The sequence below is a fragment of the Phaeodactylum tricornutum genome, chromosome 20 (genome assembly GCF_000150955.2).
Source record: "Phaeodactylum tricornutum CCAP 1055/1 chromosome 20, whole genome shotgun sequence".
Lineage (NCBI taxonomy): Eukaryota > Bacillariophyta > Bacillariophyceae > Surirellales > Neidiaceae > Phaeodactylum > Phaeodactylum tricornutum.
The window spans coordinates 222,706-245,427 of record NC_011688.1 but is presented as its reverse complement, the minus strand read 5'-3'; the positions used below and the strand labels follow the sequence as shown (position 1 = coordinate 245,427).

Below are 22,722 nucleotides of genomic sequence, written 5' to 3'. Positions count from 1 at the left end.
TGTCATACAGTAAATCGAATATTTGGGACTTTCCATCTCGATACTAAGGATTCCACCCCCGAAAGCCCGGTCCGCGTGTCCAGAATAGGTTTTCCAACGACATCTCCAAAAAAAACAGTCGGAGAATAGCCCTATCTGTTTGAATAGTACTGGCCATGCGAACGGCCCGGCTTGGGTCTTTGTCGACAAAAATCGCATTTACAGAAATCGGAGTGGAAGGAGTCTCGTTCGTGGAAGGGGATCTTCACGAATCAATACCCTTTCGACCCACATGAAAGCGAGAGACCGGAAGCACAATTACTTGCGATTGGTAAAGTGGACCCTCACATCCCATACATACACATATTTAGACACATTTTTTTGCAAGGCCATCGGATTGCCAAACACCCTATCGCATTGGAGGTACCGCACCGTACTAAACTACTATACACACTCACGTATCACCACTACCCCTTCCAATAGTCTCAAATTCAAAATTTCGATCAAGATGCATACCCGGACCATCGTCGCGTTGATGAGTACCGCTATTGCGGTAGGTATCGTCGCCGCTCAAACTCCCGTCTGGAGTGAAGAATTCAATGGCGATAGTCTCGATACCAACGTTTGGTCGTACGATTTGGGTGCCGGTGGATGGGGCAACGGTGAACTCCAAACCTACCGCGAAGAAAACGCCGTCGTCCGGGACGGCAACCTGTTGATTACGGTACAACGCGAAGGCAGTGGAGGCTTTTCGTCGGCACGCATCAAAACCGAAAACAAGCTCTCGTTCAAGTACGGAATCGTGCAAGCCAATATTTCCGCTCCGGATGTGATCGCCGGGCTCTGGCCAGCCTTTTGGACCATGGGCAACGACTTTGCCCAAGTTGGATGGCCCGCGGCGGGAGAATTGGGTACGTTACACACCTAGCGCCGCCCAAACATTCTCCAGGGTTCCTCGATACCGATACCGTGTGTGCCTGTCTGTCCATCTTTTCTCATACTCACGTTCCCCTCTCGACAGACATTATGGAAATCGGACAAGGCCTCGGCATTGCGGAAGGAGTCGGCAACAAACGTCTCGTTTCGGCCGCGCACTGGGAATTCAACGAAACACGTGCAACCTACGCTCGCACGTTTGATCACCCGACCGATCTCAACGGAACCTACCACGTTTATAAGATGGACTGGACTCCCACGCGTATTAGTACGTACGTGGACGATTTCATGATTTGGGACATGCTCATTGATCCGGAAAACTGTGTCGATTGTGAGGAACTCCACAGTCCACACTTTTTCTTGTTAAACGTTGCGGTGGGTGGAGGTTTCACTTCGGGCAGTTCTTCCAGCAGCTCGGGGGGAAGCAGTGGCATCGGTAGTTCCAGCAGCGGCGTTGGTAGTTCCGGATGTGGCGGCTCTTCGGGATCCTCGGGAGTTAATGCATGCGGAGGCCTTTTGACTCCCGAAGGGATTACGGCTCCTCTTCCCGGTACCATGGCGGTGGACTTTATCCGCATCTTTGGGAACGACTTTACCGAAATCAACGTACCGGTACAAACGGCATCCAGCGATAGCCCAACCACCACACCAGTTTCGTCACCCACCATGGCCCCCCAAACCGGTAGCCCTACCACCGCACCAGTTCCAGCCGCAACGTCCACCAAAAGTCCCTCGGCGGAACCGGTCGTCGCCGCCTCCACCAAGGCCCCTTCAGCTTTACCGGTCGCAAAGAGCTCCACGGACGCTCCGACCCGGGCCCCCGTAGAGAGGTTGCCCACCAGTAGCAAGAGCGGAAAGGGTAGCAGCTCCAAATCGGGTGGAAAGAGTAAAAGCTCCAAGTCGGGCGGAAAGAGTAGCAGCTCCAAGTCGGGCGGAAAGAGTAGCAGCTCCAAGTCGGGCGGAAAGAGTAGCAGCTCCAAGTCTGGTGGAAAGAGTAGCAGCTCCAAGTCTGGTGGAAAGAGTAGTAGCTCCAAGTCCGGTGGAACGGGTAGCACTGAATCTTCCAGCGATTCGGAGTCCCACCACCTCGGCAACGCGATCCGAAAACGTGTTCTCCAGTGCCCAGTCGGCGTCGGTTAGCGCGGCACTGCTGGTGGCATCTGTAGCTTGGGCATTCCTTTTGTAACGAAGTCGTTTTTGTTTTTACGTATACATTCCAACAGGTTGTAGCAATGATAGATTAGTCAAGTATTTTGATTAGTTACCATATTCCCGTACTAGCATGTCTAATTTGCTACAGAAATTGTGCACGTTCTCCCAATGCTAGACTAGCTTAGCCCGGTAGTTCTCTAGTCTACCGGTATAGGTGGACTTTGCCGTCTACTGTTTCAAGAAGTAAGATCTATTTTTGAGTGGCACGCCGAAGAGTCGTTTCCGTTGCTATGTACCGCGAGGGGTTTGTGTCTAGTGTACGAGTCGTTTCTAGTTTGCGATAGCTGAGCCGTAATCGACATGCTGACAGTGAGTGAGCTGCACCCGCACAGTGTTCCCGCTTCCGGTCATGTCGCAGGCAGCGACCAGCTAGTGTGCGAAGTTCGTTAGAGAGAACAGGAGACCTCGTAGCGGTTGAAAACGCGTGACATACCATATTTAACTGTTCTTCAGTTATTACATAAATGCCAATATTTTTTGCACTCTTCATTGGATTTCCTGTCTAGTTAGATACTGCTCCTCATAATGTATAGGTAGCTCTGTCTGCAAGCTAGAGTAGGAATGTGTGATTTCCATCCCGGCACCCAACCGATCTGGAAAACAAAGCCTTTACTCGAACAAGGTTCGCTTGTGGAACTTCACTAACAACACGAGAGACTTGGCAAATCAAAGAGTATCCTTTCTGTAGTTCCTCTCACCTCAAAGGGAATGATGGACTTAGACAGAAAAATACCCGAGACGGTGATGGAGGACTCCGCTTTGGCATTTGACGACCAGAAGTTCGAAGCGCACGAAGAAGGGGCAGACGACGAAGAGGACGAGGAGCCCAAGCCTTGGGATGAAGGTGGTCCCAGTGACTGCGGCTACCACGAGACGATTCACGACGCATTAATGTCTGTTGGCGAATCTGTCCACAGCATCGTTGGAGATCCAGACGAGAGCGTTAAAAATAGTCTGGGCGCTGTTGGAAATTGGTTCCAAGAGGCCTCATACGCAGTTCGGGATATCATCCGGGGAGAAAACTCCGAAGACATGCAAGAAGATGCGAGCCAAGCCATAAGTACCATCATGAATGGAGGAGAAGATAAGAAAGAAGAGTCCGCTCCGTAAGGAAGCAATCAATTCGATTTCTCTTGGCGCAGTTGTACTACCCTTCTGTTTCCTTTGCGTGCCGTGCCGATAGGACTTCAATAACTACTTTATATCACCCCGACACATAAAATGCATTTCTCTCTCATTCTCGAATTGCAGTAAATGGCCAATCCAGTGATTGCTAGTAGATTATTGAACACATTCAACGCCAGCCAAGGATGTAAGGACGAATTGAGCAATGCTCACTTATCCAAGGCGGAAAACGCACGATCGAGTGTAGGCTAGATGGGTTTGTTTTTCTCTGACAAGTGCAGCAGACAAAAAATTGATCAGATATACTCAGCCAAAAGCTTGAAATGCAACATATGGTAATAGTCTCCTATTGTTAACATCGTACAAAAACCACACTCCTGTCCAGTGGCTATTATGATCACAAGCCTAGGTCAATTCTGGCAAATTGCTCCCGTCCAAATTGGCCAGCGGAATTTTTGCTCGGCGATGGCGGACGAAGTATATGTACGTCAGAAAAGACAAGGAAAACCCCATGGACAAAACAAAAAAGAAAAATCTCTTGACGTGAAGCTTTTTGAACCAAGGCTTCTTGTAGTAAGTCCGAATCTTACTGGCTTCCACCGCGGCCTTACATAGCTTCGTGTCGTCGTTGCCGCTTTCCGCGTAGCCGTTCACGCATGAAAGTGCTTCGCCGTAGAGGTTATCGCAGAGACCGGACGAGCAATCAACCTTGATAGATTCCATGGTCTGAAAGTAGAAGTACGAAAATTCCTGCTTGAAATCTTTGCCAGTCTTGACGGAGCATTCGTTATCGTAAAAATGCCCAATCACAACTCGCCCATTCCGACACTGAGGTGCCGAATAGTAAGAAATGTCGTTTACTTGGTAGGAAAACTGACACTCCAAGTAGTTACTCTCGTTATCTTCGTTTTGGGCCTTCCAAACCATGGCGCAGTCATTCGCACACGTATTGCAATTGACCTGCCAGTCCGCATCTATTTGGTCTTGCTGGTTATTCTGCTTGTCTTCCAGTACGCGACGACAGTTGTTCGCGCAGGACTGGCACATGTTGTCGAGGTAGTTCGTCATCGTCTGGAGGTAATCATCGAGACCGACTACATATTCTTGGGTGTAGTCGCACTGACCACTTTTGCACATGAAAAAGGATGCGTACCGGTTGTATTGAGCGCGGTACGAACCATTATAGAAGAATGAGTTGCCATCGTCGTCTCCGTCTTGCTGGATCTTGGTGTGGAAGCAAGGACCGTGCTTCAACACGAAACTGGAAAGATCGACGGCCTGCCCTTGGTCTCCCTGGACCTTCGAAATAGAAGCGGTAGCCACGACGAGCGCCAGCAACAGTGACCCACTTGATTGCATTTTTCCTAGATTCAATAGGACGCAATCCTACACCGGTCTCTCGCTGTCGACAAGCTCTAGCTCGAAATGATGTAGGGAAAGTACAGAGTCACATGCACAATACGGGCAAGCAAGCCCGAATCGAAAACGAAAAGGAGACAAGCTCGAGGATCGTTTTCCGTTGAGACATCGCCAGCCGCAGCTTGGCACTTTAGGTGACCTTATTTGGCTAATGTAACATTGATATGTGCTATGGTATGGATAACCGTTCGGACATTTGCAGTGAGGATATTTACCAGCCCTGACAACAAATTGCATAAGCACGAAGATAATGTCCGTCACAACGGAAACCGGTTTATCTCACTGTGAGTCCAAAACCCCATCCTCCACAGAGCCAGTATTGTGATTTAAATTCAATGGGGAATTAGCGTTTATCTCGCGATTGACAATTACAGCCACATAATGCTACGATGTAGAAAAAATACTTACAGTGAGTTATTTGCATCGCTTCTTTTATCATCTAAGTTTTTCCTAGGGCTAGATTTGGCTTTGATGCCATTTCCTTTTTCCTAGCCCTGTCGAAGGACGCGTTGGTCAGACGTTTTGTCCTCTTGCGGTTTATGAGCATTGTGTGGCTACCATTCATGTACCTGGTACATACCTTTCTCGTGTTAGTTCAACACGAAACTCCGAGAACTCACGTATTTGACCCTTGGAAAATGCAAAAGCTGAAGTCGAAGTATCATCAAACAAGCGAGCGAAGTGCATCTGAGCAAAGGAAGAGCATTGTGTAAGTCAATGGTAGACTATAATGCATTAGCTAACGATATAGTAAGGCGCGAATCAAGGAAGATATCATTGGTTGAACTGCTGACTGAAGGATCCACCAATCTTACGCTTATCTATCCTTAATTTCGCTGCAATATAAAACACCATTGCACAAATTTTTGATATGCATCTTCGTGCTTCAAGAACCAGGGAGGCAAGTGTTTCCTCGATGCTGCCAGGAAAGATCACATTAAGGAAAAGCTCTTTGCTCTCAAATCGAAAAGTTTACAGTCGAGTTCCTTGTTACGTTGGTAGATTAACTGTAAGTATAAGCTCAAGTTGTAGTTTGGGGTGAACACGACCAACTGTACACGTTTTCAATCATGGGTACATCGATGTCATAGAGGAAGGGTATTTTGCTTGTTTCGCCCAAGAAAATTTTTTGACGTGGTCAGTCTACTCCGAGTAGGCAATATGGTTGTTAAATAAAGCATTTGTATTTCGTTATATGCCCTTATGAGCTATGGTTTCTTATGTCTATTGCAACCACGTTCCAGCTTCACTGGTCATGGGGTCACAATCAACGTGTCAGAAATAGTCGCCACGTGGTTCGTGACTTATCAGTATTTTGTCTCTTATGCAAACACTCGCCAGGTGCTCTCGTCATATGCGACCATCACTAACTCATTAAATTGGAACCCCACATCCCGTTTGAAATTTCTTTTCGTCACTTCACCTTCGAACCGACATGGAGGTGGATCACGTAATAACGATCCTAACAGCTAGCAATCTGGAGAAGCTTATAGGCGATGACGAGAGAGCTGAGTATGAGTACGAAGAATCCAATGATGAAACTTCAACAGATTCATCCTCGGATGTCGACTCCGAAGAGGAGAGTTCTGTGTCGACAACCGATGCTTGTCTCGACTGGGCTGGCCATCAGCGACCAGAGTCGGTAAACCAGAATCAGTTCAAGGGGATTTTCGTTTCGGAAGAAGTCCAGCACATGCTGGCCATGAGCTCCAGTGAGCAAAACATTTTTAGTAAAATGCTGGAGCAAGATCAGACTGTCCGCCACATGCTGCGTCGCAGCTCGGAGCCCCGCAACAATCCTAGCGGTAACATCGGACTTATTGTTCAGACCATTTTGCCTTCCCAAAGGAAAGGACCAACTGAGGAGAATGGTAAAGTGGAGCAGAATCCCAACGAAAAGTTGCAAGAGATACTTTGCCAGGAAGGTGTTTCCGCGTTGCCAAGAAAGTATGACTCTCTGGAGTCTTTCTTTGTGAAAGTGTTGCCGGAGATGATCCATGCATATGAAATGAAATTGGTGCATGCTGTCCGCGACAATAATTTGGATGCTCTTTTTCTTCTCTTGGATACGGTCAAATCATTTCAGTGCTGCAATCGTTTTGGGGAGTCAATTGTGCACTTGGCATCTCGAAGGGGATCGACCGAAGCGTTGCGTTTTCTTGTGGCACAAGGAGTAGACGTAAGGGTATGTTGTGACTCGGGGCGCAATCCTTTGCATGACGGTTGCTGGAGCTCCCGGCCAAATTTTGAGTGCATTCAAGTCATATTGGATGAGTTTCCCGACTTGCTTCTTATTCAGGATAGACGAGGTTTTACGCCCCTTCAGTACGCCCCGCGCGATAGTTGGGGCGAGTGGAACCAATTTTTGGATGGAAATCGTAGTTCTTTGATCCCAAAGAGCTTGACGTAGAGACAATTATCCTGTTCGGTATAAGCCAGATGACTGCCGGGAATGAAGAAGCATCTCAACGCGGAGGACAGTGAAATTGGCCTTCTCGTAGCTCCTCGCAAACAACGCTACCCTAGTATAACGAAAATGCATAGGCATACATGAGGTATTTGAAGCCTTCAAAGTCACCGATTAATCATGAAACTTTTTAGTTTCAAGTAGAGACGGAATTTATGAGCTTTAGAAGCAAAAAGAGTATCAGAGCTGTCCTATTCCCTGTACCGACTCAAAATGTGGTTCGGATGAGGTTTTGGGAGGCTGGCCCCGCCCCCTTTCTTCCAGTGTCTGCCTGCCCACGACAAGAGAAGCTCCATGTCCGTGGGGGGAAAGTACTGCGTGTAGCCATCAACAATCGACTCCGCATTCATTTCATTAACATCGGCGACGTATACTGTTGCTGCCATGCGGAATTCTTTTGTGCTACGATAGTCGCATGCTGACGTCGCATGGTACGCGTCGTCGCCCGTCAAAGAAGCTACGTCGTATTCGTACCTGTATCTACCAATCGCAGCATCATCGGATGCATCCTGCAAGTCAAGTTCTGGCCCGGTATCGTCCGCGAGATTCAGTGGAATAATGACATTGTACATCTTCCTACCAGTATTGCGGAGATCATAGTGCAGGTAGCCCCTCGTTGACCTTGACACGGCGATAAATGTGAGATGGAACGCAACAAGCCCATCCATGTTTAATGAGCGACCGATAGCGTCAAGCACTGCGTCGAACTTAGAAGCGCTTAGCGCTTGTAGATAATCATCATGACTGTTTTGATCGTAGGGGGAAAGCCAAGACAGATTTGAGTTCCACTTTGAATTGGGCCGCTGAAGAAACCATTTGTATCCATTTAAGTGGACTATTGTGTTGGAATCAATTGCCAGACTGTTGCCACCACCAGTCACCCGCCTAAGAACATCTGTTATACCCATCTCGTCGCAATATTTGAGCAGACCCATACGCACACTTTTATCGAGTCCCAACCTATATGCATTTGGTGTGACCACTTCCTGGGTATCATTCCATCGAATAGGAGCTAGTTCGCCTGGCGCCAGAGCTTGGGGTAGAAAGTCTCCTTTTGAATCGGGATCAGCAGTATACCATGTGTAGGGAATGAAACCCTTAGGTAGACCAATTTCGTGACGGAAGGGTTTGATGACATGGCTCACTAGAGGATCCCACGACTCTACATGCTGCTGCCAAGCAGCCTCCCATTCGTCTCCATAATTCAAAAAAATCTCATCGCCAGGTTGTATGTCGCGTATTGCCACATACTCAATCAATACATCATTTGAGGCAGGAATGGCCAAAGCTTCGTGCGCCGTTTGTTTCAAAAGCTCAGTAGTTGTTGGGCTACCGGACTTCCAACGCACCATCACGTTGGCTTCTTCTTTGCTTGGACTGTGATGGATTGCGTTAACTAAAGGAGATGTTGGGAACAACATAATAGTACTTTCCGGGCGTCCGAAACAGTAGTTCGTCCATAACTGGTATCCCAGAAGCTTGTCCAAGAACTCTACCCCTTGCTGCAAGACTGCGGAGGGCAAGTCGCTTTGATCGGCAGAAATGTGCTCCATAATTTGCATCTGTGAGCGGTCGACCAGAATAACTGGACTTGTTGTCAAAACGTCACCCGCACCGACACCGCGTTTGGCAAACGCGCCACGACCGACATTTTGCGAAACGGCGGTGGTGGGCTCGTCAATTAAGTTGTCGATACAAATTGAATGCTGTGATTCATCGAGCCAAAGTGGATCCCGCCCCTGTAAGGAAAATACGTTTCTTGTGGCGGCACTCGGTAGTAAAAACTCCTCCTTGAAATGTCCGTGTGTATGTGCAGGACAAGGAAATACTAGTTCTTCGCCTGCCCACAAATCATAGGCAGCACGCACGCTGTCCTGGTAGACGTGGGAAAAGCTTCCGGCCGATGGACTAGTGATAGACAAGCCGATATCGGTGGTGTTCCGGCTGAGGATTACATTCGCAAACTCGTCTGAGCATCCCAGTAACGACGACAAGCCTGGAATAACAAGATCTAATCGATGGGTAGAAAGGTACTTTGGTTGGTCTTTCAAGACAGTGGCGATAGTATGTTCAGAGCGAGCAATGTCGTGCCACGGACTGAATTCGTTCACATTGGCGTCCACAATTGCCAAAAGAACTTCCGGTGGCGCCAATGCTTGTCCCATGGGAGTGGCAGTGCCCACAAAGACGCCACGTTCGCCTGGAAAGACGATGGATTCCGCTAACCAGAGAGTGCAAGATGGGGAAGAACGAGCCACGAACTCGTCAGCGTACAGAGACGATCCCGGCAAATGCTCAGAAATGTTCGGTAATATCGTACGGTGAAGCTTTACCGCGGTATACACTAAGGATCCGAATACCAGGGCGAGCCAAACGATGCTCAGCGGCTCGCCATTTTGTTTCTGAGGCGACAAACACCGCGAATCCTTTCGGTCGGGGTTCGATTTATCCGGATCCTTCCTCGGACTTTTCCAAAGGCGTCCATTAGTAGTTGACGGTGCTTGGGTAATTGAATGTCGTTGATGCAATGGCATTGTGTGAATGAATTTTGATGATCCTCATGTTGTGAGTCGCTTCGTCACTCGACAGAGATCGAGTCACAGCTTCCAAATCTGAAGCAGTCCGTTGGATCCGAATCCGAACCAGCTCGTCGTGCAAACCTAGAGCACCCGAACTCTCATCCGTGCGACACCAAAGATAGTTTCCATCGTTCCCAATGCGAATTCTAACAGCAGAGGTGTGTACAAAATGGATTCCGGTATCTGGTATGTTGCATCGCATCGCATATACCTCAAGTCCAAGTCCTTCACTGTCCCCAACGAAAATACCTGTCTGGAAGAGAATAGATATGTCGCTGCAGATATTTCGATCCAATGAGCAGCTGCACAGGATTGTGTTCCATCGACTTCCCTGTGAACGTCACCATTCGGGAATGACGATTCACGGGAAGAGATGTAGATCTAACTTGGCTACCGTGCTGTGCGTGATGCCGCTCTTGTTTGTTTCATGTCAGATGCGACGGAACGCGAGGAAACCCGAATATTGCGAAACACATCCAGGCACGATCTCCACGCTTCTCTGCCGTTGAGAGCTATTGCAACAGTAACCTAATCGAACTACCCACCTTCTCTCCACTACGTCCCTCAGGTATTGGCAGCCGGTTGATTCCAAGACGATACAGACATTCTCCAGTCTTTTCAAAGAACAAGTGCGGAACGATCCCACATGTCCAAACCCCGTCCAATTCACACCTTGCATCGCGAAATTCGTACGTCTCCGGACGAGTCGGAGCCGGCCTTCTCCTACGAAGAACAACGCACCGGCTTTTTACACCGGGAAGACGAAGTCGCCGAAGACTTTCACCAACGTTACGCCGTGCACAGTAAATCGCGGAGAGATAGTGGAGGTGGCAACAGCAATGCTAGTGCAGGGGGAAATGGCACAAGCACAGGCGGAGGCAGCTTTTGGCGAACGAGCGAAGCCGGTAGTACCGGACCCGCCTTTGCTAGCGTCCACATGAACAGCGGAAAAGATCAGTACACTAGTAACAGTGCTCGGAAATCAACGGGAGTTTTGGGAGCAGCTCTGGAGTCGCACGATTCTACCGACTCGGTAGAACGTGGACAAAGCGATTCCAGTCACGCCACTCCCACTGCTGCTACCGGAACTGCTTTGCATTCCTTGGTACGTACGAGTGCTGTTTTCCGCAAATGCTGAGGATTTGTGGGACGCCAGTTCTCTCGTGAATATACGTCGTACTTACTTGCCTGTGTCCCTGTGTGTTGTTGACGTTTCGTTTTGTTGTATTGCAGTGGAACGGTGGTCCGAATAGTTTGCACGGAACGACCCCACACGAAATTTTACGCCGCAAGGAATCTTCCATGTCGGTATGCTCTAACGCATCGTGGGAAACTATCACGACGTCGACCACCACCAAACCCGTACTAGCCAAAAAGAAAAAGGAAAAACTCGTCGACAAACAGCGCGCAGCCGACCGCCGTCAAAAATGGGACTCGCAGAGCGCCATTATCGATGCTTCTATTGCTACCGGTCCTGCTTCTGCTGGTGGTGGGCAGAATGGAGACTCGAATTCTGCGACGACAATCATGACCACACCCAAGGTTGTGGTGGTGGCGCCACCCAACTTTTCCGAAATGACGCACGGCTCCAGTTTGGAGCGGTCGTCGAGTGATCAGTCGACGGGATCGTTACTGTACGGAAAAACGCCGCATTCCGGATCCCTGTTGGGGAAATCGAGTTCGCTCATCTTTCCGACGGGTGTCGACGCCAACGCGGAAGCCGACTCGGAAGCGGACAATTTGAAGCGCCGCAAAATTAATTTGCTCCTGGATCAGTGCGAATCGGTGCGGTTTCCCTTCAATAAAAAGAAACTGGTACTCAACAACATGAGTTTGACGGCTGCTGATTTGCCCCTGCAGTATCTCGTCGGAACCAGCCTGGGTAACACCTTACACAAACTTAGCTTGACGGGGAATCGGTTGGGATCCGTTCCCGCCAAGTTGGTCCAGCACTTACCCTTTCTGAAGCACTTGGATATTTCCCAATGCGAGTTGCACCAATTGCCAGACAAATGGAATTTGCCGCAACTCAAGCGCCTCAACGTTAGCCACAATCGATTACGGGATTTCCCCGAAGAAGTAAGTACTGATACTTGTCAGTCCACATTAAAGTACTGGTTACCCGTGCGGGTGAGTACTAGATCTAACGATATTGACATTGTCTCTGTTTGTAGGGTATTTTGGAAGGCTTGCCCGAGCTGCAGGAGCTCAACATGTACGGCAACAAGGTTGCAGAAATTATCATTCATCATAATACGACAGTTTTGTCTAAGTTGGAAATCTTGAACCTCGGGTACAACGATTTGGCCTACTTGCCGGACGATCTAGATCAACTCAAGGCACTGAAGACTCTCAAAGTCATGAACAACTTTTTGGAGAAGGTTCCTATGCGTGTTTGTGAAATGGAGTTGAAATTGATCGACGTCTCTAGCAATCCTGTAATTCAACCTCCCCAAGAAACGTGTGATCGTGGCATCTGCAGCATGCGACGATACTATCACTGTTTGCGGATGGAGGAACAGTCCAAACAGCGAGCCCTGGAAGAAGTACAAAAGAAGGCACAAAAAGGCAAAAAAGCTGTGCCAAAGAAGAAGTGTTACGGAGGCTTTATGAAATCGTTGACAAAGCCGTCACGAAAGAATACTGACGACAGTGCTATGGCGAATTCTGTTGGTCCTGTTCAGTCGGGAGCGCATCTGGATGACGGGCACTACGTAAACGAGCAAGGTGCCTTTGCTTTAAAGGTAGCGCCAATGGAAAGAGACACGTCCTCCGTTGATTTGGGAAAAGAAAGAAGTCTTCAACAACGACTAACATCAGAATCGTCTGAGGAAGTGGTCGAGTCAGTGGCAGCTTCATCGCCCGTTGTGGACGCGTACGATCAAGTGACGGTGAACGATACGCTAAAAGTGATCTTTGTTGGAATGGCAATGGTACGTGTTATGAATCCGCTCGACGGGAGGTTTTGGATAGGTTGTGGCTAATCTCGTTTGCTGTCCCAGGTTGGAAAAACATCAATGATCAAACGTCTGATTGGAGGTGAAGCTGCGTCTGTACCAACGCATGACCAAAGAACCGTCGGTGTCGATATTTATCAATGGAATCCGAAGGAAGATGTTCGCTTTGAACATATCGATTCTCGAATCGAATTCCAGGACGAAGAACTTTCGGCAGCTTGTGGCGATGTGGATGTTAAATTTAGCGTTTGGGACTTCGCCGGGCAGCACGTTTATCACGCAACACACGAACTGTTCTTCTCTTCACGCGCGCTATACGTTCTTGTATGGGACATGGGTGCGATGAATCGAGATACAATGAAACGGAAAGGGTCCTTGCTGGAAGATAGCGAAACTGGGGCATTCAAACTCTCGTATGACTCTTCCGATGATGAGTCTGTCGGAGATTGTGACGATGACAATTTTGCAGTGGAGGAAGAAGCACGTCGGGCTGATCGTGCCTTGGAAAGGGATATTGACGAAAAGGTGCAATTTTGGGTGGACTGTATTCAGAGCAGCTCTCCTGGTGCCGCCATACTCCCAGTATCCTCTTTTGCCGACTATTTCGCTGGTGATGATTGCGAAGGAGAGGCGAAACGCAGATGCAACATGCTGAAGAACCGTCTCTTAAAGCATGAAAGACGCCGGATCAAAGGAATCAAGAAGCGGTTGAAGGACTACGTCGATCAAAATCGTGCAGATGACCCGGCTGCATTGCGATTACGCAAACTGCTATGCCCTTATACCCGGCCGAAGCTTATTTTTGGCAATGACGAAGACAGCGTGGTACGAGTCAGTGGCACGCAATACACGGGGTTCGATCGTTTGACTTCCAAAATTATTGATATTGCCAGTGGACGGGACAAAGGGCAGTGGCGTTATCCAATTTTTCATGGCCATGTTGGGGCTCGGATTCCACGGATGCGCTTGGAAGTTCGCGAGGCGGTTACTCACATGCGTTCTAAATTCATGGTTGTTGAGTGGGGCTACTTTATTAATCAGCTACGTGATCGTGGGCTAACAAGCGTAGAAGATATAAGCGATGCTCTTCATTTTCTGACAAATATTGGCGAGCTCTCTTATTTCGGGGGTGTCATGACCACAAAAGACCAAGTCGCCAACCCAATTAAAAAGGTACGTCTGGTTGTCTAAGATTTCTTTTTTGTTTACATTGGATTTTCTCACCTATTCACTTTCATTTGGAAGAAGTCGGATAAGGGATCAGAAAATGATCAAGGAGAGAAGGGTTCCATGGCAAGGGAAAGATGCGATGGCAATGATTCTGACGTCGATGATACAGATCCTGACACAGCTGTTCTCTCTATGGATGACACAAGCATCACAGCCCAGAGCACAGCAGATGGATCGTTAAGTACTGTGGACGACTTCATGTCAAGCAGTCTTTCGCAGTTTGTCTTTTTGAATCCGAGATGGCTTGTAACGGCTGTGGCATGTATTCTACGTCATGACCTAGACCGCGAGATAAAGGAAACACGACGGATGACCTCTATTGGCCAAGGGCGTCGACTAGCACGTGATACAAGCTTTTATGATGCACAAATGAATTGCCCGGTTATTACCGCCGAAGACGCCTGTCTTTTATGGCAGACCAAAGGAATAACGAAAAGAGCCGCAGAACGAGCGCAGAAGTATTCAAACAACATGACTGTGACTCCGTTTGAGTTTTTGCAGCTATTGCTGATTCGTTTTGGTGTTTTCGTTCCCATCGATCTTAGTATCGATAAGGCTTTTCTCGGAGGACACGAATACGCCCAATTGGTTGACAGTTTATGTGGACATGCACCGACTCCGGAAGAAGTTGAAATTATCGTCGACTCTGACGAGGTTGCGCCAAAGGCTGAATTTTTCTTTTTGCCCAGTCTACTTGGTTCGAGTGAGCCTGCGGAGGCATGGACATACAAGAATACGGACTCCTGGAAAACGACCTTGTGCCATTCTATTTTGTTTCCCGATGGCGTCCCACCTGGCCTGATGGAACGTCTCACGGCTGGAGTTCTCAGCTCCATCTACGCCGTCGCCCATCGCAAGAACGTCTCTGGTCAAGACTTTCTGGGTAATGATATTGCGACTTACGAAGGAAAGCTTACTGTCAAAGAAGTTCTTTGCTGGCGCACTGCTTTCCTACTCAAGCTTGGCACTCAAGTTACTGCTGGCGACGGGTCTAGCAAAGAGAGCATAGTTGAGATCATTGCGCTACTTGCCGACCGCGACTCTCATCTTTGCGTTGGTTCAGCATACATGGGCATTGGAATGCGACGACTGATAGTGAGTGGCCGTGGCCAAGTAGGGGATGGGGGTCGCAAAATCTGGAAGGGAGGATATCTGCTTGTTTTGAAGTGCGTTCGCCGCGTCATGGACCAATACGGAGGTCTTGAGTACGAGAAGCAAGCTTTTTGTCCAGAATGTTTGGCTAAGAAAGGCGTCAGCGAGGCCAGCTCATGGGAGTTCAATTCTATCCGTTCGTCTGTACTGAACGGTGAAGGAAATATTCGTTGTCAGCACGGTCATCGAGTCGATACTCCACTGGTCGCTGGGCCGATTGACGTGTTCCCAAAGGCCAAGCAGGAAGCCTTCACACAGCCAAGCGAGAGTGGTTTAGATTCCAGCGTCCCTGTCCAGGACCTTCTGCGGGCGATCGTCGTTGTTGGACTCTGGGACGGTAAAGAACGCAAGATAATTCGCGTAGGTTCAGGATTTATTGTTGACCGCAAGCACGGCTTAATAGTCACGGCGAGTCACACACTCATGAATATTTGGGGCGATAAAAACACACCATTTGGGGAAAATTACTACGGTTTACGTCAAGGAAAGGTGGTGATTGGAGTCATTCCTCGGGAAAAGGAAGGCGGGGACGCAGGCAACAAAGATATGGCGGTATTTCGCTACTTTGCCACTATTGTCGCCAAAGATCCAAGTATGGAACGGGGCGAGTGTCACTTAGACGCTTGTGTACTACGCATTACAACCCGCATGGAGCAAGACGTTGGCGGATACGGAGACGGTTGCGGCGACCAGCCAGAGCGTTTGCTTCTCAACAATCCAGTAGCAATGAAGAAAGAGAAACTGCAAGCACTCAAGATTACTGACAAGTGTGAGCTAGAGGAACAGGTTCGTATTCTAGGGTATAATCAAGGCGGCGAAGGCCGTTTGTTACCAGGCGAAAGTCTCAATCGCTACGTGGACTTTGCTCGAGGCTACGTATGCAAACGATTTGCAAGCGGCGAAGAAAGCGGCAACAAAGTACGCGATCTGTTCAAACCTCGTCAAGAAATCGTTGTCATTTGTCCAACGATTGGTGGCCATTCAGGTGGACCTTGTGTGAATCAACAGGGTGAAGTTATCGGCATCTTAAGCCGTGCCGACCCTGCGGAAAACCAGCGATGCTACATTTCACCTACATCTGAATGGGTTGCACTAGTGAGGATGGCACGACGAGCACTTTGAAAACATACTCAAGGTCAACGTTATGAGCTTCCTCGATATGTGCCTCAACCTTTAAAATTGTGTCTTCAGTTCTAACAGTAAATATTGTATTTTTTGTTCCTGCGTGAGATTTTTCGTTGTCACATCACTCTTTTGTGTACGGATTTGTCCATTCTTGAGATGACGATCCTCGTATGATCGCTTCCTGTGAACGAGATTTTTGTGTTGATGAGCGAAGTTTGATTTGCAGTCAGCCGACTGTGAATTGAGGAAGGCGCTTGCATACGTGCCATAGCTGTAGTGTTATTGTTAGAAACATCTCCAACGTTCCAGTGACTGTGAGTTCTTGCAGATTTTTAGTCCCACCAGACACGTCACCAGCTGGTTTTTGGAGTTTTCTCACTGTCGCTACTTCGCACGACACACGACGATGACATGACCGTGAACCAGAATCACACTTTGCCAGACCACACAGTTAGCATGAATGCTTGCCAAAATAACATGATTACGCTGACGAAACGGACGCTACCGCAGGCCATACACCGGCAAACTCAGCGACGTGCGCTGAATATACTGAGCCGGATCGTAACTTCCAACGCTGAGCAACAGCGAGATTTGGATAGCGCCATCAAAACTGTGCGCCTTCACGACCCAGCTGGGTATCTCCCGGGCCTTTTGCTGCCGGAACGGCGAATGCAAAAAGCATACTACGCAGTCCGTGGCTTTTGGATTGAAAGTGGTCTAAGATTTGGAAACTCTGCAAAGATATCAAAGCACTCATCACCCGAGGAACAGCTGAAGTGGTGGAAACAAGGTGTTGACGCCGTCTTCGCTGGTGATGTGTTGACCGTGAACCAGAATCACCATCCGACTTTGCGACTCTTACAATCTCTCTCGACTGAGGTTCCTTGGACCAAACAGCATTTCGATGACATAATTGATGGAAGAGCCAAGGATTTGAATGTAAAACAATACGAAACCGTTGCGGATCTTACCAGGCATGCGGAGCAGTCTTGTGGCACTTTGGCCGAACTAGTTTTGGAAAGTGGGGAAATAATGCCCGACATTTCCCCTGCTTGTCACGAGGCTGCCCGTCTAGTCGGTATTGCTCACGGCGTAACCAATGCACTTCGTTTGAGCATTCCTGTCATCAGCACAACCGGAAAACTGATCATTCCCACGGAACTGACGACAAAATATGGCGTGCGCAGTCCCCGGTACTTACTTTCAGCGTTGGGTCAAGGTGATAAGGTCTGTTTACGAGCCATGGAAAACGCAGTACGAGACATCGTCGAGACGGCAAGAGACAACTTGCAGAAAGCCCGCGATCTACGCGAAGCGATACTAGCGGAACCAAACGGGAACAAAGCCGTTTCTGTTTTGTTACCTGGATTGGCGTCAGAGACCTTCTTGAATAGACTGGAAAAAAGTCAGTATCAGCTGACAGATCGCAACTTACGTAATGTCGGCTCTTTGGAACATGCAGTTTGTGCTTCAAGAATGACCTTGGCCTATTTCCAAAAGAACTTTTAGAGTGAAAGACTTATGTTTGCCATTAATATTCCTCCCACACGACTTATGTGCATTGTGCTACCATCTATAGCTTAATCGTTGGCTTATGCAATAGCCACCCGACTTTCTACTATAAAACTGTCGAAATGCACTCGACTTTCTATGGCCAAGATGTAAAGATCGAATCGCTGGAGATTGATCTCGCTGATGTTTATAGGACGAGTTCGGGGAGGGTCTGTCTGTGAGTAGTGTGACGTGTTAACGATGAAGTCGATTCAATTATCTCCGGCCCACGAGCAGACGGCCTTCAGCGCAACAAAGCCAAAACAAAATTGAGGCCATAAACTGCCTCTGCCTTACTGCTTGCTTCTTTGAGAAACAAAGAAAACCTAGAATCAAGGAGTCGGATGAGCACCAGAAGACTACCAATTTGGTGGAGTGTTTGGTCTCAGGCTGTGCACAGGTTTTGTTTGTAATCGGCTGCAATACCTGGTTGATCTCCTAAAGCAGTCTGCTTGACGTCCTTGTCAAAAATATCATCTGACTGCCTTATGGTTCTTCGGAAGCTTTGTAGCGTCGTCCGCCTTCCGAATCCAAAGCTGTGCAAGAGGGCTCGACCCTCTCTTTTGGGTGTGCCTGGTCTGTTAGGATCAACTTTGATAGGAAATACCGCTAGGGCTTTTACGCCGAAGGCCACATCCCTTTCGTGTTGGGATCTGCCGACAATCACTGAAAGCGGACACTGCGCTCCAATTGGCTTTTTCGGTTCCATCGTCTTGGCTGTCGCGGCTGGAAGCTCCTTCTTTTTCGAAGCACGATGTGACGAATACAAGGAAGGCACATCCCAGGAAGAAGTAAAGGACGAAACGGATCCATACGAAAATCTTCCCGACGAAGACGAAGAAACGACTTGTTCCATGTGTCAGACTTTTCGACAAGGGCCATGTCGGCCTTTTTGGCGCAAGCTGGAGCGATGCTTCAAAGATCACGAAAACGAAGAAGGAGGTGCCACCAAGTGCATGCGTTACTTTGGGCCTCACCAGCAGTGCTTGATGGAATTTACGAATCTCTACTCTCTCGTATCACTGGACATGAAGCAGGAATTAGTCCACGACATAGAACTTTCGGTAAACGCTGACGAGCGCCGAACGTGGGAACCAGACATTGACTGGGGCATGTGGAAAATATTTGTCCAAGAGCGAGGACTGGACTTTCGAGAAACAGTACCAGGATCGGCCAAGGATACGCCCCTTTGGAAACGCTTACCGGCAAATAAAGAACCTGTCTTAGTCAACCCGACTGTTACCCTTGCCCGGCAACAGGAAGGAATGATTCTGAAGGTCGCATATGCTGTAGATCAAGATGGTATGGTGTTGGGATTTTCTTTCAATCAGGAATATGGCGATTTGATTGGAAAGTCGAAAGGTTCGGCGACCCTGGTGGAGATAGACGGTCCCGAGCAGCCGATAGAAACGAATGAGTCGAATAGTGTAGCAGATGATGCCAAGCCTCCTAGTTCCACTTTCGAGCTTGAATTTGTGGTGTTTCCAGGAGAGACTACCCATGTCCGAGTATGCGCGCTCTACGCTGAAAATCCGACCCTGGCGGATCACGACAAAGATATTCTGGACGCACTTTTGTTTACAGGTCCCATGGAATCTCTACAAACCGTTGCCCAAGGATGAAACTAAATAGAATACTTAGTAGATTGGCTTGGAGCTCAATAGAACATGTTCTACTCGGATGACTAACAATAATGCAATCCTATACCAGGCTTTGGCTACGCAGAGGTGCAAGATAAGGCTTTTCGATATAGCTTGACAGCTTTGAGAGGCTAAACACCACGAGGAACTCACACGTGTAACTGACAGGCGCAGCGTCACTGTCAGTTGCACTAGTCGGAAATTTTTGTAAAATCTACGTCATCTCGCCAATGGACACGTCCTATGTCCTACACGTCATCAGTGATATTATTGCATTGCGTTCCTAGTCAGTCAACGTTAACCCAGGATAGCCAAGTGCCGATGCTGGCTGTGGGCGAGGACAAAAGCTCTCGTGCTGGTGTCGTGTTGCCGACTGCGGCACAACCTTGTGTGATCATCTCTAAGATCCCGTGGAGCAAATACCGCAACTCCTCCCGTATCATCATGTTCCGTATGTTGACTTCAACGGCTTTGCGGCGTTCACCAGTAACCAGCAGCTTGACCTCTTGCTGTAAAGCAAATGCTTTTGCAGTCCGAATTCGTAGCTTTCACGCTGCCCCAGTGATCCAAGCCAAAATGACGGTCGAGCAACTGGCCCAGCAAGTCGATATGAAAGGGACCAATGTTCTCGTGCGCGTTGATTTGAATGCCCCCCTGGCCACGGTACGTCCCATCGAATCTTTTGGTTTCTCGGATTGTTCGCTTTCGGATATATACTCTTGTTCCCAACGCCGTTGATGAATCTCTTTCTGATCTGCTGGACTTTCACATTAGGATGATGTAACGGTGACGGATGACACACGCCTGCGCGCCATTGTTCCAACCACGAAATTCTTGCTCGAGCAGGGAGCCAACGTGATTCTCTGCAGCCATTTTGGCCGACCCAAGGGTGAAATTATCGAAACTGGCAAGAATGGTCGGCTCAACCCAGTGGTGAAGCCGCTCGAAGTACTGCTGGGGCAGACGATTACCAAACTTGATGATTGCATGGGACCGGATGTTGAAGCCGCAACGAAAAATTTGGGTGAGGGAAAGGTTGTCTTGTTGGAAAACACCCGTTTTTACAGCGGAGAAACCAAGAACGATCCGGAACTCGCAGCCGGGCTCGGAAAACTTGCTGATTATTTCGTCATGGACGCCTTTGGCACGGCTCACCGAGCACATTCTTCGACTGCCGGTGTGACCACCCATATGAAGTTCAACGCTGCTGGAAAACTTATGGAGAAGGAATTGCAATACTTGCAAGGTGCCGTGGAAGAGCCCAAACGCCCCATGATGGCTATTGTCGGTGGTGCCAAAGTATCCACCAAAATTCCGGTCATCGAATCGCTTTTGGACAAGTGCGATGTCATTTTGATTGGCGGCGGTATGATCTTTACCTTTTACAAGGCTCTCGGTTACGACATTGGCGCATCGCTCGTGGAAGACGACATTGTGGAATTGGCGAGTTCATTGATGAAAAAGGCCGAAGAAAAGGGTGTCAAACTGATTCTGCCTGTTGACGTTGTCTTGGCTGATAAGTTTGACAATGATGCAAACTCGGCCGTGGCGAAGGTCACCGACATTTCCGGAGACTGGATGGGACTGGACATTGGACCGGAAACGATCGATTTGTTTCGTAGCGAAATTGCCGAAGCCAATACAATTGGTACGTCGTTACGCGTTATTTGATTGAAAGTGGGTCGGGTTATTGTTTGTTTGCCATCTCATGTTCGCTATTGTCTCTTGCTATGATAGTTTGGAACGGTCCGATGGGCGTCTTTGAATTTAGCAACTTTGCGGCTGGCACCAACGATGTTGCCCAGATGCTCGCCCAAGCCACTGCCGAACGGGGCGCCGTCACCATAATTGGTGGTGGCGACTCTGTGGCCGCCGTCAACAAAGCGGGTTTGGGTGACAAGGTTTCTCACATTTCGACGGGCGGTGGCGCCAGTTTGGAGCTTCTGGAGGGCAAGGTATTGCCCGGCGTTGCGGCTTTGACAGAAGTGTAAGCCGGGAATGCGTATAGTCTAGCAATATTTATAATACTGTCGTAAGAAACGAGTCATCAGTTGGACAAACGGTATCAGTTAGTGCAAATCGGGCGGAGCCATCATACACAATCAGAATTGCTGTACACGAGATCCGCCATAGAAAGCCGATAGTGACCTGCAGTATAACGACTTTAATTTGCGCTCGCGTACATTGAATCGTATCGACACGAATTTCCCGTGCAGTTCCTTTGGTACCTACACATGCTGCAAAGTGGAACCATCCGATCCCTTCGGAAACGTTGATTCCACCATGTTTTTGACACTGCTAAAGCTTCTTTTCGTATATTGATAAAGCAATGAGCTATCCATGGCAATGTTCAAAGGACTCGGTACGCTATCGGCGGAAGGTGGTACGGCGGCCCTATCTTTGGCGAGAATGTGTTGGGGGTTGTACCCCAAGTGCTCAAAGACTAGTTCCGCCATATCTACCCGACTAACAGCAGTCGGGCCACCCATATTGTACACGCCCGTGGGGACGGTATCACCGTTGCGAAAACTGGCGAGCAGTCCCAGTATTACCGCTACGACGTCGTGTACAGACACCACGGACCGAACTTCATCCCGGTAAAAGACCGTGTCCACGCCTTGGCGGGTGGCACAAAAGTGCAAAAATGTTTCGTGCGCTATTTCGGGAAGAACGGGGGCACGGGGACCCAGAATGATACTGCTACGGAGTATCAAGGTACGACAGTTGTTGCTTTGCAACAAATGATGTTCCAAAGCTAGTTTGGTTCTTCCGTACACATTACAAGGTTCCGGAGGAGTGTCCTCTCGGTAAGGTGGTTCTGTTCCATCGTAGACTTGGTCCGTGGATAAAGCAATAACGTAGGTATTTCGAACTTCCAACAGGGCATCCAGAAAGGCTTTTGGACAGTTACTGTTATGGGCGAGCTCGGGTTGTGCTTGGCAGGTCCGGGGACTCGACAAGGCGGCCGTATGGATACAAACGTCCAATATTGGTATCCTGGCGAACCAGTCCCGTACGGCTCTTTGATCGCTTAAATCTAGTGCCTGTACGTGTACCTTGGTAGTCGGAAATTGGGCGGCAGCCGTTGATACTGCAGCAGCAAAGCCTTCGGCACGGTGATACAACGCGTATATTTCGTAGGAGTGTTGTTCTGGGTGACTCGATGATTGGAAGAGCGATGCCAAAATATGTTGCCCCAAGTAGCCCGAGGCTCCTGTCAAGAGAATTCTGAACGCATTGGAAGAATTATCACAACGAGAAGTCTCTACTGGACTTCTGGATATCGTACCGGTCGTCACCATGGTCAGTCTCGACGGAGGCTCGGTCGGTTGCCTAACAGGTAACCTAAT

At 48.7% G+C, this 22,722-nt stretch overlaps 8 protein-coding genes across 8 annotated transcripts; 6 read left to right on the top strand and 2 right to left on the bottom strand.

Moving 5' to 3' along the window:
* Positions 1–339: 339 nt before the first annotated feature.
* On the top strand, positions 340–2,194 carry PHATRDRAFT_54973 (endo-1,3-beta-glucosidase). Its single transcript, XM_002183670.1, has 3 exons — positions 340–890; positions 1,001–1,895; positions 1,950–2,194. The coding sequence occupies exons 1-3, from the start codon at positions 488–490 to the stop codon at positions 2,053–2,055; spliced, it is 1,404 nt and encodes a 467-aa protein (XP_002183706.1). The 5' UTR covers positions 340–487; the 3' UTR covers positions 2,056–2,194.
* A 589-nt stretch (positions 2,195–2,783) lies between these two features.
* PHATRDRAFT_48988 (predicted protein) lies at positions 2,784–3,363 on the top strand. Its single transcript, XM_002183669.1, has one exon. The coding sequence runs from the start codon at positions 2,836–2,838 to the stop codon at positions 3,235–3,237; it is 402 nt and encodes a 133-aa protein (XP_002183705.1). The 5' UTR covers positions 2,784–2,835; the 3' UTR covers positions 3,238–3,363.
* Positions 3,364–3,577: 214 nt separating this feature from the next.
* PHATRDRAFT_48987 (predicted protein) lies at positions 3,578–4,611 on the bottom strand (the record flags this gene model as incomplete). The annotated part of the gene is made up of 1 exon (XM_002183538.1): positions 3,578–4,611. One exon carries the CDS (start codon positions 4,609–4,611, stop codon positions 3,658–3,660), a length of 954 nt encoding a protein of 317 aa, XP_002183574.1. The 3' UTR covers positions 3,578–3,657.
* A 1,495-nt stretch (positions 4,612–6,106) lies between these two features.
* Positions 6,107–7,081, top strand: PHATRDRAFT_39601 (predicted protein; the record flags this gene model as incomplete). The annotated part of the gene is made up of 1 exon (XM_002183668.1): positions 6,107–7,081. One exon carries the CDS (start codon positions 6,107–6,109, stop codon positions 7,079–7,081), a length of 975 nt encoding a protein of 324 aa, XP_002183704.1.
* Positions 7,082–7,329: 248 nt separating this feature from the next.
* Positions 7,330–9,672, bottom strand: PHATRDRAFT_48986 (predicted protein; the record flags this gene model as incomplete). Its single annotated transcript, XM_002183537.1, has 1 exon — positions 7,330–9,672. The coding sequence occupies one exon, from the start codon at positions 9,670–9,672 to the stop codon at positions 7,330–7,332; it is 2,343 nt and encodes a 780-aa protein (XP_002183573.1).
* Positions 9,673–10,363: 691 nt separating this feature from the next.
* Positions 10,364–17,690, top strand: PHATRDRAFT_48985 (predicted protein; the record flags this gene model as incomplete). Its single annotated transcript, XM_002183667.1, has 6 exons — positions 10,364–10,822; positions 10,951–11,796; positions 11,892–12,650; positions 12,720–13,847; positions 13,920–16,151; positions 16,518–17,690. 6 exons carry the CDS (start codon positions 10,364–10,366, stop codon positions 17,688–17,690), a joined length of 6,597 nt encoding a protein of 2,198 aa, XP_002183703.1.
* Positions 17,691–18,074: 384 nt separating this feature from the next.
* PHATRDRAFT_48984 (predicted protein) lies at positions 18,075–19,354 on the top strand (the record flags this gene model as incomplete). Its single annotated transcript, XM_002183666.1, has 1 exon — positions 18,075–19,354. Exon 1 carries the CDS (start codon positions 18,221–18,223, stop codon positions 19,352–19,354), a length of 1,134 nt encoding a protein of 377 aa, XP_002183702.1. The 5' UTR covers positions 18,075–18,220.
* A 413-nt stretch (positions 19,355–19,767) lies between these two features.
* PGK (predicted protein) lies at positions 19,768–22,688 on the top strand. The gene is made up of 3 exons (XM_002183665.1): positions 19,768–20,035; positions 20,147–21,020; positions 21,110–22,688. The coding sequence occupies exons 1-3, from the start codon at positions 19,817–19,819 to the stop codon at positions 21,361–21,363; spliced, it is 1,347 nt and encodes a 448-aa protein (XP_002183701.1). The 5' UTR covers positions 19,768–19,816; the 3' UTR covers positions 21,364–22,688.
* Positions 22,689–22,722: the final 34 nt, after the last annotated feature.

What these genes read in the sequence shown, in the direction of transcription:
- PHATRDRAFT_48988 (XM_002183669.1), top strand. Translation starts at nt 2,836, where the DNA reads ATGATGGACTTAGACAGAAAAATACCCGAGACGGTGATGGAGGACTCC.
- PGK (XM_002183665.1), top strand. Translation starts at nt 19,817, where the DNA reads ATGTTCCGTATGTTGACTTCAACGGCTTTGCGGCGTTCACCAGTAACC. An exon ending in TGAATGCCCCCCTGGCCACG is followed by an intron (nt 20,036 to 20,146) that starts GTACGTCCCATC and finishes CTTTCACATTAG; the next exon opens with GATGATGTAACGGTGACGGA. An exon ending in TGCCGAAGCCAATACAATTG is followed by an intron (nt 21,021 to 21,109) that starts GTACGTCGTTAC and finishes TTGCTATGATAG; the next exon opens with TTTGGAACGGTCCGATGGGC.
- PHATRDRAFT_54973 (XM_002183670.1), top strand. Translation starts at nt 488, where the DNA reads ATGCATACCCGGACCATCGTCGCGTTGATGAGTACCGCTATTGCGGTA. An exon ending in GCCCGCGGCGGGAGAATTGG is followed by an intron (nt 891 to 1,000) that starts GTACGTTACACA and finishes CCCTCTCGACAG; the next exon opens with ACATTATGGAAATCGGACAA. An exon ending in GGAAAGAGTAGCAGCTCCAA is followed by an intron (nt 1,896 to 1,949) that starts GTCTGGTGGAAA and finishes TAGTAGCTCCAA; the next exon opens with GTCCGGTGGAACGGGTAGCA.